Raw genomic sequence first — 12165 nt, 5'->3', positions numbered from 1 at the left:
TAGATATAAAATAAAATCGCGCACTTTTCTTGCTTTTGTTTCATGCAGGTAATTTTTAGAGGAAACAATTGGGCGCTCAATGATGTTTTTTTTTTATTTCGCGTTTGTGCCTTAAGCGCGTAATTGTGCACATTCTTATTTTAATTTCAAGCAACATTACCCTGTTTGTTCTGGGTGTTGGGGGAGTCATGAAATGTATGGTTTGACAACACCTTCTGCTCGAAAACCTTTTGTTGCATTAACTGTTGTGCATATTTGCCGTGAAGTATGAAGTGCGCTTCATTGGTCCGCATCACGTTGTCTAAAAGCTCACGGCTGTCCTCGCAATAATTGAGGCACCAGTTAGCGAAATCGAGTCAGAGTTGGAAATCACACCGCCTCTCAATACAGGTCCCTGTACTGCAGCCGAAGTGGTGAGGTTGGCGATCATCATCGGATTTTCGCGAACTACAGGGTTATATGCGGCCCTATTTATTCAGTGTTTTCTTAATAACTAGATGCAAATCAAACGACGAAAACCTTCGAGTACCCATTCTCTAACAGGCTAAAATTAACGCGTTTTAAGGGCCTCGAAACTTTATTTGTACTGAACCATCCGACTGCGCCTATGGAAAATGACGTCACATATGCAGCATGTGAGCGCTCTTTCCTTGACACGCGTCAAAGCTTAATACATGGCTAGGTACCGCAACCAGGCCGAAGGCCACAATATCGTGTTTCATGCGTTTTGTGCACAGAAAGTGTGATCACCTAGTGGCAAAAGAGAAAAAAAAAAATACGCACGTGAATTCGTATCAGAACTGTGACGTAACCGTACTTTCTGCAGAGTTCAGTGTGACGTCATATCATTTCATTTCTCACTTAGCATCGATACAACTTGGAGGCTAATTTGACACTTAGAACCAACGACATATTTAACTTCATTTTTACTCCGTTATTGTTGATGTGGGTGCCAAGCTAAAAGAGTGACAATAGCGCGCTTTAATTCCCCCCCCCCCCCTCCCAAAAAAAGAGAATGGTTCAACGCTGCTGAACCGAATAGGGTGTGAAAACATCAGCTGCGGGTGACAGAGCTTTCTTCTTCTCTTCCTTCTTGTTCTTCTCCTTGTTTATCTGCTTGTTCTTTTTGACTGCGGCCACGGACTACGCGACGAGCCGAAACCCGGCGTAGTATTGCTTTTGCAATAAAACTCTGAACGCTTTGCCGATATCGATGGTAGTCATTAAATGTTAAGCCGTCATCCAAAGTCACGTCAAAGACTGCTTTCTTACATCTTAATCTGTTTAAGCGGAACCAATATCGATGGTAGTCATTAAATGTTAAGCCGTCATCCAAAGTCACGTCAAAGACTGCTTTCTTACATCTTAATCGGTTTAAGCGGAACTAAATGACGTCTAATTTTTTGACGGTGTCCAACCAAAATTGCACAAGTGTATGTGGACAAAAGGTGGGGGAAACGAAATCGCTGTCTTTGGCTTCTGCTACAAACATTGGAACACGTGCATATCATTCTGTAAGACGATGCCTCTTCCACACAGTAAAAACCTGCGCTATGGAGACAAGGACGAAGGAAGCGCAAGACGCATACAAACGCATTGCCTTTGTGTGCGTCTTGCCTTTCCTTCATCCTTGCCTCGATAGCGCAGGTTTTTGTTCCACCGAATTACGAACCAACTAGCCCGATAAGTTCTACTCAAGCACCTTTTACACGCTACTCCTGCGAACTCAGTTATTACATTCCACACTGAAATATTAAATAGTAAATACATGGCGTTGGAGCAGCGTGAAGCGATTTTAAATTCCAGGTAATGTGGGGCATAAACATTATCATAAGACCAGACTCTCAAATGTCCGGTATTCTTCACTGCATAAAAGCCACGTTTATTACAGTACGGAAAATATGTGGTTACGTCTTGTATCAGCAGAATATTTGGATAAAAGCAGAGTAGGTACAAATGAACGTATCCAGGTACACGAAAAAGTGGTAAGCCTAACGTTATGAGGCGGGAAGCGAGCAAAGTGGGTTAGGCAACAAATGCGAGTTAGTGATATCGTAGTTGAAATCAAGAAGGAAGGGGAGTGCGCGGCACATGGTAATGCGACCGGAGGATATTCGATAGTCGCTTAGGATAACAAATTGGATTCCAAGGGGAGGCAAGACTATCAGGGGCGGCAGAAAGTTAGGTGGATGGGCGGAATTAAGAATATTAGTGGAGTAAAGCGGTGCTTGAAGCATACAATTATTTCCAAATAAAACACAGGCCGGATTTCTGAAGGAAATCTGGTGAGGATTCAGGTGCCCACATCCGGCAGCCGACCTGGGGTGGCTCACATCGCCGCAGGCGTTTCTGGTGGAGGGCGGATAACGAGTGGCCCGCCCAGAGCAGACATGTGGTGTCTGTCTTGTAGGCAGGATAAGGACAAAAGGGATATGTGTCGTAAATTATGGCGTGGTACTGTGCCGGCCATAACTTGGTTACCACGAGGGTGAGGGAGTCGCGAAGACTCTTCCTTTGAAGCAAGACCTTCCATGTGCACAAGGCTGCCAGAGAGTTTGGTGCCATGCGCTGAGAGAGTGCTCGCGTGGCGCGCCGAAAGTTTTCTTTTAAGGCGAAAGCCTTTAAGGGTTCATACTGTCGTCGACAAAAGCTGTCCGCGTGAGCGGCGCACCTGATTGGTCGACATTGAAGTGACGTCACTAGCCGCCAAATTTGAAGCGACCAACCAGAAGTCTCACCTTGTGAAGCGTTATTGGTGCGATATGTGTTAATATGCACCTAGTGAACGAGTTGAAGCTTGTACAGCAAAAGTGAAGAAAAATAAAAACAAAAAAGTCTTCACCCTCGCGTCATTCTTTCGTGAAGCATAAGCTTCTGCAACTTTTATGGCTATTGAACTAAGCTATGAAAGCTTTTGGTTTAAAATTTCCGGCTACCTAATGCCTCGCTTAATTCAAAGCAGATTAAAAATTTCGAGATAAGGCACAAAAAAGACTAATGGGAAAAAATGAGTAACCACTTGCCCGGCACTGAGATCATTAGAGATAAGTCTGGTCGCGTCGTGCGTCAGACAGTGATAAAGTCAGTGAACAGAAAATACAAATGTTCGTGGTTCAGCTTTTCGTGGTTCAGATTTTTTGTGGGTGCAAATTTAGAGTTCATTTCAGTGCCACATCATTCTGCCCCTTCGCTGTCTACGCCATTTTCACCACCTCTTATTATCCTGGAGTCTCCTTTCAATGAAGCGGGTAGACGTTTCTTTGAAAGGGGAGGGATGTAACGAAGCTTTGAATGTCTTGTTTGGGGGAGCTTAGAGTCGCTGGAACACGGTTTTATCGTCTTGTGACGCGAGGCGCGACCAGGTTTATCTCAGGTGATCTTAGCCTGGCACGAGTGCTTCAATATAGCTCCATATATTGTATTTGTGTTTTGGCGCCTTATCTGAGACTATGAGGGCGAAGTGAATTTGCCAGGAGTTCGACGACCGGTGAGCCCGCTTGTTGGTTTCTTCCCCACTGAGTTTTTAGTTCTTTGTAAGCGCAAGTGAGCACAATGGAGTTCCTGTAAGTGCCGCGCTTGTCTGCGCCTTTGTTGTCTATGGCCTTGTCAACAGTACGTGACCATATATGTGTTCGCGCCACCTTCGTTGTCCCCCAATTCAGAGCGAGACTAGATCTCTCTCCCTCTTTTCCTTTATCATTAGCGACCTGTTCGGCTGCCATTGCCGCCTTTTCATAAGAGACGCATAAAGACGCGCAATCAGTCGAGCGTTTGTGAGATCCTACTTGCTTGCCCTAACAACGGGTGCTGCGCTGCTGCCTCCGGTCACGTAGACTCGTAGTACACAGGAATGAGACGTAGAGGGTGACTGAAGATTATCTCGGGTTTCCCGCTTCGTGTCTGCGTGCTGCGCCTCACCAGACGGGTTTTAACGCATTCCCAAACAACGTCTTGAGAATGGAGTTGAGGGCACTGAAGGTATCTCGTATCGACAGATTACCTTGTTCCAGTTAGAAAAAGCTACGTTTATAACCATGGGGATTTTGGAAAATTGAATAGCAGGTAAATACCGTCCTCTTCTGCTTTCTCGACATCGGACGCGTCATGAGAGCGCGGTGCGATGCAGTTCATTCTACGCGCGCGATGATAGATTGTAAGGGAGGATTGGCATATATGTAGCGAAAGTTCGCTCTGGAACAAGGTATTTTCATCTCAGCACTGTGGTCAGAGGCCGTTTTCAGAGCGAAATTAAGGGAGGGAAGAAACCCTCGCCCAACGTATACGCATAGTAAGCAGGAATAAAGTACATAGAGAAAATGGTAAAGGCTGGGTAAAAACTAATCACAATGAAAAAGCGCCGAAAAAGAATGTGCATGCACCCGCGTTGTGCTCGCTGGAGGTACTTGGAGGGAGGGATACCCAATACCTCTTATATGCGAGGTCCAGCCAGTGCACAAAACGCCCAAGGCAGTAACTGTAGCAGAGTACAGACGGTAAGGCTGGCACAGGAATTAAACTTCTCGTTGGTCGCTGTTTGTCAGTACAAAACAGAAAATAACTGTGGTGCTGACTGCACTGAATGGTCTTCGCCGTTCTAGGCCGCCCTGAGTTTAAAGTTGGCAGTGAATGCCAGCGATAACGCGGCTGCAACATCAGCGGTTATCTCAGACGTCGTACAAACTGCAGCGTCGTGTCGCGCCTCGGTTCGAGAACGCTTTAGTCGCGTCTCATGGAGCTGATAAGGCCGCACTTAAGAGGCAACAAACATGAAAAGAAAGGAGCAACAAAGTTTGGTGGCGATAATATGATGCTGGTCAAAGTAAACAGGGAGGGTTGCGTATATTGAAGTACACGCATGCTTGTTTTTAGCATCTTTCTGAAATTCCAGACACACTGCGGGCAACCTTACGTTAAGTTTGTTCTGAGCCAAATTTTCTGATTTGTTGATGGCCGAAAAAATTGTACTTTCGCTCGCAAGGGCATCTGTTAAAGCAGATGTTTGTGAGGAGTTCGCCACTACGGATCCCAGCCCCCACGCTTAGACGTGCGCGCCATTGCCGTGTTCGGGGAAAAGGATAGTTGAGCCGACGCCGAGTGCTTCGACTTCTGAGGCTCCATGGCGGAGGTAACACGCCACTCCCGCCCCAGTTTCCCGAGGACGACACCTCCGGGCTTACTCGAAAGTGGGAAATCTGCAGCCGTTCTCACCTGTCTCATTCTGTATCTTTCACTTTCTTATCTCCTTCCTCTCCACTTTCCTCTCTCTTCATTTCTTCACAGCAATTCCTTTTTCGCGGGAGGATAGGGCTAACCTTGTGTGAGGTAACCTCTCTTGGTTTCTACATATTTGATTATAGCGGTGAGGTACAGCTGGCGTGACTACCAATCCATGTCATGCTACGTACTCTAGTTGGGCTCCATGATGAGTGGTTGGAATCGTCGCCGAAGAATGGCTCCTCCTTACTCCCCCCCCAAAAATCTGATCGCCACCCTAAAAGGGCATGCACCGAACAAGTATTTTATTTCTACTGCTCTAGCAAACCAGAATCATTTCCAAAATCTCATGAAGATATCATATGATAATAGCGAAAACGAACATGTCGCAGCACGCGAAGTTTTTTTCGTTATTGTTAACAAAATGGCTTACCGATAGATAAGGCCACAAAAATGGCAAGGGACGACTTACTGCTGGAATTGAAAGACAAACATCAACTGAATAGATTATCTAACCTCACGTCTTTTCATGAGCAAAACATATTAACTGCGCAAGGGGTACTATGGACACTGTACTTAGGGTCATATCCCTACTGAACCTGAAGACTTACTGAACCTTACAGAAGCAGAAGTCCTTGAAGGGCTCGAGGCACAGAACGTCACTGTGTTCGAGAGAGTCAAAATTGGGCGAAATGACCGAGCAATCCCACGTAACATATCATCCTCACATTGCATCTAGTACCTTTGCTGATTACGGGGAAGCTTGAAATGTAAAGTTTGGTGTCCGACCCTACATCCCTAACCCTCGCCGTTGCTTTAATTGCCAAATCTTGGACATACCTCTTATAACTGTGAGGGCAAACAGACATGCGCTCACTGTTCTGCGATAGACCATCCGGCTTACGATTGTAGCTTAACGCCATGCCACACAGACGGTGAGGGAGAACACGCCAGCATACTCGCACATGTGCTCAGGCTGGAAAAATGAAAATGAGATCATAGCTGTTAAGGTAAAAGTTCATTGCGCGAGGCGAGAACGCGATCGCCATATGCTCAAAATTCTACCTACTCTGAAGCGGCGAATAAGGAGGCGGTACCACTTCGGTCTGCAGCTCCTATCCTGGCAAGCATGCGGCTGAACAATCTTCCTCATCGGCGGAAGTAACCAGAATTAATCCGCTATCAACAAATAAGGAGTACAGACTGATGGGTAAGAAGGATCCAAGGGCAAACGCACGGTGCATTCACGACGAGTAAACCAGCACGTGGGGATGATAGATCGGGTAGCCTCGACTGAGGGTTGACATAGCCTTCTGCTGGGAAGCTGTCATCAAGTGACAGCTGGAATTGAAGAAACAATGCCGCAACCTGCAGCACAAAGCAAAGGGTTACCGAGTATCCCGCCGATACTGCCTTGCCCGCAAAGCGGTGGCGCTGTGGTAGATCATGCGCATCGCATTCGGGAGGTACGTACCAGGCTCGATCCTTGGTGCAGGCGGGTACCCATCAGTTTTTAATGGGTCAAGACTTCCCCCGCCTAGTGTTCGGCTCATCTGGGTTTAAATGCTTGGGAAAGGATCATCTTCAAGCAGAACTCTGTGCATATAATACTTAATGAAGTGCGGCAATCCATATCGTGGTCTACAGGTATTAATACTGCTGCGAAACCATTGTGGAATCAGGACTGGTGGATAAAGACGATCGGTACACATACGACATCTAGCTAAGCGAGGTAGTTAAGTTTACGTTTTACTCCCTTATTATAAATTCGTATGCTGGTACAAATTAATTGTGCGACTAAGAAAGCTAAAAGGGGAAAAATATAAACCCGTTACAACTAGTAAGCTGCCATGGAGAGAGAGAAGCATAAGCAAACACACACGGAGAACAGTTTGCATGGCATAAAGCTGGAAATATTATTCGAGTAAGTTTCTAGCTCAAAAGTTTAGTGGAAGCACTGACAACACAGAGTCGGAGGCGTCCTGGGGAAGGGTACAATTCAATATGTACGAGCGTAAAGCAGCCCTATGCAGTAGTAAAAATGTGACGTCAGGTGGGGATGAAATTAGATAACAAATAATCAAAAACTTGCTCAAATAAACTCTTGAATGCATACTGGTCCTTTACAATAGTGTTAGTGTTCAATAGAGGGAAATTTTGCTTGGAATCAGGCTGCATTTATTCCTATTGTAAAATAATAAAAACATTCCTCAACCGAAGCAAATTATAGATCAACGGCCTTGACCAGTTGTCTGTGCAGATCCTTAGAAAGAAATAATACACGCCTGGCGTATTTCCTAGGGAGAAGGCATATTAGACCCTTTTCACTATGACTTCAGAGCTGGGCGGTCCACAACAGATAACCTAGCATTGCTTGAGGTCCTATTAGCGATGCATTTGTGCATACGCATTTCTGCTTCTTCGTATTTGTTGATCTTGAAAAAGCGCATGACTCGACTTGCTGTTATGGCATCCTGAGAGAACTGGTAATACGGAATAGGCGGGGATATGCTCTAATATTAAGCAAAATCATTTGACTCACCTTACCTTCAGAGCCATGGTGGGAAATTGTCTATTGCTAGTTTGTATACAAGAAAATGACGACCCCGAGGGCGGCGTATACTGAGTTTTACTTTGTTCATCCTGAAAGATGAATTATTTCCGGAAATTCATTTCGGCTAGTGTTTTCTATACAATCTATGTGGAAGACCTGCAGATCAGTTTTCGGTCTTTCAATATGGCTATATGCGACAGACAGGTGCAGGTTAGTGACGGCTGACCATTAAAGGCCAACGAGCATCGTTCTAAATTTAACGCCGCGAAAACCGCCTGCGTACTTTTATCATGGAAACTAAAAATGGTACTGCGGCCTTCCGATTTCTTTTTTTTTTGTAGGCAGGGATTAACGGTAACAGCGGAGCAAGCATCCTTAGGTGTCATTTTAGATAATAAACTATTATTTTATACTACATAAAAGTCTATCAAAGCCATGAACCTCCTACAAAAACTTGTAAAGCTCTTCCTGGCGCTCAACTCGCCGGGGTGGTTCAGTGGTTAGGGCGCTGGACTACTGTTCCCAAGGATGCGGGATCGAATCCCGGCCTCGACGGCCGCTTTTCTGTAGAGGCGAAGGGCTAGGCACCCGTGGGATGTGCGATGTCAGAACATGTTAAAGAACCCCAGGTGGTCGAAATTTCCGGAGTCCTCCACTACGGCTTCTCTCATAGCATGAGTCACTTTAGGACGTTAAACCTCTAAAACCAAATCTAATAATCTCCCTGGGGCCCAGCTAAAAGCATGTCAGCTAAAATCCTACGTATTGATTTTTTTTTTAAAGATTAGACTCTGCACGTATAGTGCACCCATGTATACCTACCGAATACTTAGAACAAGTAATAACCGCAGATCTGGATTATGAAAGGGAAATATCCAGGATAATAAGATTAGGATGCAGAGCTTTTGACAAATACTCGCAGATTATGATTACCAGATTACCTGTATCGCTCAAGAGGAAAGTGTATAACAGTTGCATCTTACCTGTATTCACCTATGGGGCTGAAACGTGGAGGCTAACGAAAAGTGTGCTGCTTAAGCTGAGGACCACGCAGAGAGCTATGGAACGGAAAATGGTAGGGGTAACATTGATAGGAAGCGTGCAAAGGGGGTCATAGAAATAACTCGGGTTGATGGCATTGTAGTGGAAAGCAAGAAGGAATGGGAAGAAGAATCTTTCTCTGACAACATAGTCGACACAACATAGATGGCACATCTTGCATCATTTACATATGCAGCTCGATAAGGTTTTCTTTCACTCTGAAGTTTAGACCTTGCAAGCATGCGCACGTGACTTCAAAGTTATGAAATTGTGCCTCTTGCTTGAAATAAAATCAGCTGGAATTAATCGCTTGCGTGTCTGCTTTTTGTTGTTGTCCCTGCGCTTTTTGCAGGGTAGCAAACCGGTTGCTTTTACTGGTTAACCTCCCTGCCTTTCCTCCTCATCTTCCTCCTCCTCCTCCTGCGCTTTTTTTTTTTTTGCGGTTTCACGATCAAAATGACTAACAAACTCTCCCAAACGCAGCCATTATTGAATGAAGCCTCAGTTCTACTGTCAACTCAACTAATCGAATTCGATAAATCGTTTCTGGCTATTCTCAAGCCAAATAACCCTTTAAAAGCTATTCGACATTTTCTGCCTTTCCAAGAAAAATACATTTGTGAAGAGTTTTATACTGATGGATCAAAAAGCGGAGATTCTGTTGCTTGTACGGTTGTTCAAAAAAAAAAAAAAATTAGACAACCAATACCATTAATAAAGATCAGACTATCTTCACGCCTGAAAAGATCGCGATCCTCTTGGCTTCAGATAAGGTTTTAGAAAAAAAAATATCTCATATGCACTGGCTCATTTAGTATTTTCTCGGCACTCTTAGGGGCCCGGAGAAATATAAATGCCAATTTTAACACGGTGCTGTTAAAACGCCTAATTGAGTTATAACATACAGGTCAGCAAGTAACGTTCTGTTGGGTCCCTAGCCAGTGTGGAATACATGAAAAAAAGAAAAAAAGCCGACAAGGTGGCAGCGTCTGCATCAAAACATAATTACTCTGTGGATATTAGCCACATTTCTTAAGACTCCGAAATTTTTATTAAGCTCATGCAATTAAAATGTATCACACGTAATGGGTTGCAAATTGTAATGCACTGTGTGCTACCAAGCCTCATGCAGGCGTCTGAACGAACAGTTAGCAAATCGTTTTGTTTAAGTGTCGTTGTCAAGAATGAAGATGGGCCACGCTCACCGGTCACACTCGTATCTATTCACGTGAAACCCTCGCCCTCTGTGTGATAAATGCGAGCATTAACACTATTGCGTATGCACTCATCAAGTGCACTAGCTGTGGCAGTGAACGAAGGGAATGTTTTCCGGAGGTGTACAACCAGAGTATTCCATTTCATCTGAACCGCTTTCTTGCGTCCGATTAAAGTTTTTATGGAAACATGTAACTTTAAAATAAAATTGGTTTTCTACAATGCGTCGAATTTAAGTGAACTGACGAGTGCTCGTGATTTTAAGCTATCAACAAAATTCGGCTTTATAAGCATTAAAACTTTGCAGGCACTTTACAAATGAGCCTATGTATGCCATAGCCTGCTGGAATCTCATTGTACACCAGGATTAAAGGTGCCTAGGATGCCGTAGCCATGCACGGTGGGAGTTATTTAATTTAAACGTGACTTCTTTTTGCCGGGCCGTCACATCGTTTTAAGTCAATTATATTTAGATTTACGATCATATTTGCAGCCATTTACCCTGAAATTGTTCCTTTGTTTACATTAACAGCATTTCATGACTTTCGCCACTTCGCATAGTAAGCATCCAATGCCAGCCTCTGACATCCTTCGACCTCAGATGGTCTTGCACCAACATCCTGATTAATAATCATCATCATGGCCCGTAATGGTTGTGTAAGATTCGTACAGAGTAAACAAGGGTCTAAGGATCACAGAATAATTCTTCTTCTTTCGTGAGGAGGGCCACCTATGCCTTATTAAGCAAACCGTCCGTCTTACTAATCATGAGAGCTTCCAAAATTTCCCGGGCCAGCCTATAGGATGCGCGTCCGATAACCACAGCAGTATACGGAGGAGAGTCTAAACAACTGGTAAAATAACTGCTACTGTTCAAGTACCTAGTTCGTATCAGTTGTTTTTGGTGCGTGATTTCTGTGTCGGACCGCCGTATGGCTTTATTTGTTGCTATAGCTGTTGCACGTTTTGATAGTAGCTCTGGGCTTCCGTTTTTTACACATATGAATCTGGTAACTATGCCCACGGGTGTATGTGCTTCTTTGGGTGGTGATTTTGTTCCTTAAAATACAGTTGACATTGTGCGTGTGTGCGTATGTGCGCGTGCGTGCGTGCGTGCGTGCGTGTGTGCGTGCGTGTGTGCGCGCGCGCGCGCGTGTGTGTGTGTGTGTGTGTGTGTGTGTGTGTGTGTGTGTGTGTGTGTGTGTGTGTGTGTGTGTGTGTGTGTGTGTGTGTGTGTGTGTGTGTGTGTGTGTGTGTGTGTGTGTGTGTGTGTGTGTGTGTGTGTGCATACGTCTCGTTCTAGTGTTCCTTCACCAATTGGCCCAACAATCTACACAACTAAGAAAGAACAGGTTCATGCGTGGCGCGGCCGTCTGCTGCTTTTTTTTTTTTACATCAGAAGCTAGAACATGGAAACTGCAACATTGAGGAGAAGAAAGCATAAATACAACACAACGTATTCTTCTGAATCAGGGGACCTTGGGCATCAGAAATACAGGGATAAATTTTTATTTACGTGAATGACTTCAACGTCTGGGACAGGCATGCAGCTGCAATTTAGGATGGGAATTTTAAGGGCCCTACACGGATGCAAGCAAGCGCTCTTCCGCTTTTCAAGAGAGATATCTCTGGAACAGTGCAGAGTGAAAGTTCAGGTGAACGTTACTGATACCACAATGCGCTTTAACAATAAACGAAATTTCCTTGCATTTCCAGGCGTGTTTTGAATAGCAATAGTGCTTCATAGTTCAAATACCTTCCGCAATCTTGGCAATTTCGGCTATCAAGATTCTGCAGGTAAAAACACAAGGTACATAAAATGTGTTTACCAAATTGCGGACGGTGATCTGTAAACCTGCAATTTCTCTTCGCAATAGCTTGCTGACATATTTCTCGTCACTGCGCTATCAGGTCCATTTGTCGTGTCCGAAGAGGTGTCCGCAGCCTTACAAAATGGCCAGCCCATTGTCGCCCTTGAGACCAGCATATTAACCCACGGAATACCTTACCCGGAGAACATCAGGTAAGATATGATCTGGTGAAAACTTGTCTGCCGCGTTATTTCTAGTCTTACGTACAAAATTAACCGCTTTTTCGCCGGTTCTGGCTCCACAAATTTGATGATTTGAAAATACCTTGCA

The 12165-nt window shown here is 44.7% G+C and overlaps 1 protein-coding gene across 1 annotated transcript in view; it reads left to right on the top strand.

The window, feature by feature from the left end:
- Positions 1 to 12165, top strand: part of LOC146192615 (uncharacterized) — a 39457-nt gene that overhangs the window by 5761 nt on the left and 21531 nt on the right. The window contains exon 3 of the mRNA XM_084602501.1: positions 11936 to 12047. Within this exon, the coding sequence (XP_084458627.1) occupies positions 11936 to 12047 (112 nt within the window). The remainder of the gene's footprint in view (positions 1 to 11935; positions 12048 to 12165) is intronic.

The sequence above is a fragment of the Amblyomma maculatum genome, chromosome 4, assembly GCF_055883805.1.
Source record: "Amblyomma maculatum isolate TAMU_Amacu chromosome 4, ASM5588380v1, whole genome shotgun sequence".
NCBI classification, from domain to species: domain Eukaryota; kingdom Metazoa; phylum Arthropoda; class Arachnida; order Ixodida; family Ixodidae; genus Amblyomma; species Amblyomma maculatum.
Note: the sequence above shows the minus strand (reverse complement) of the source record. Positions and strands in the feature narration are given on the sequence as shown.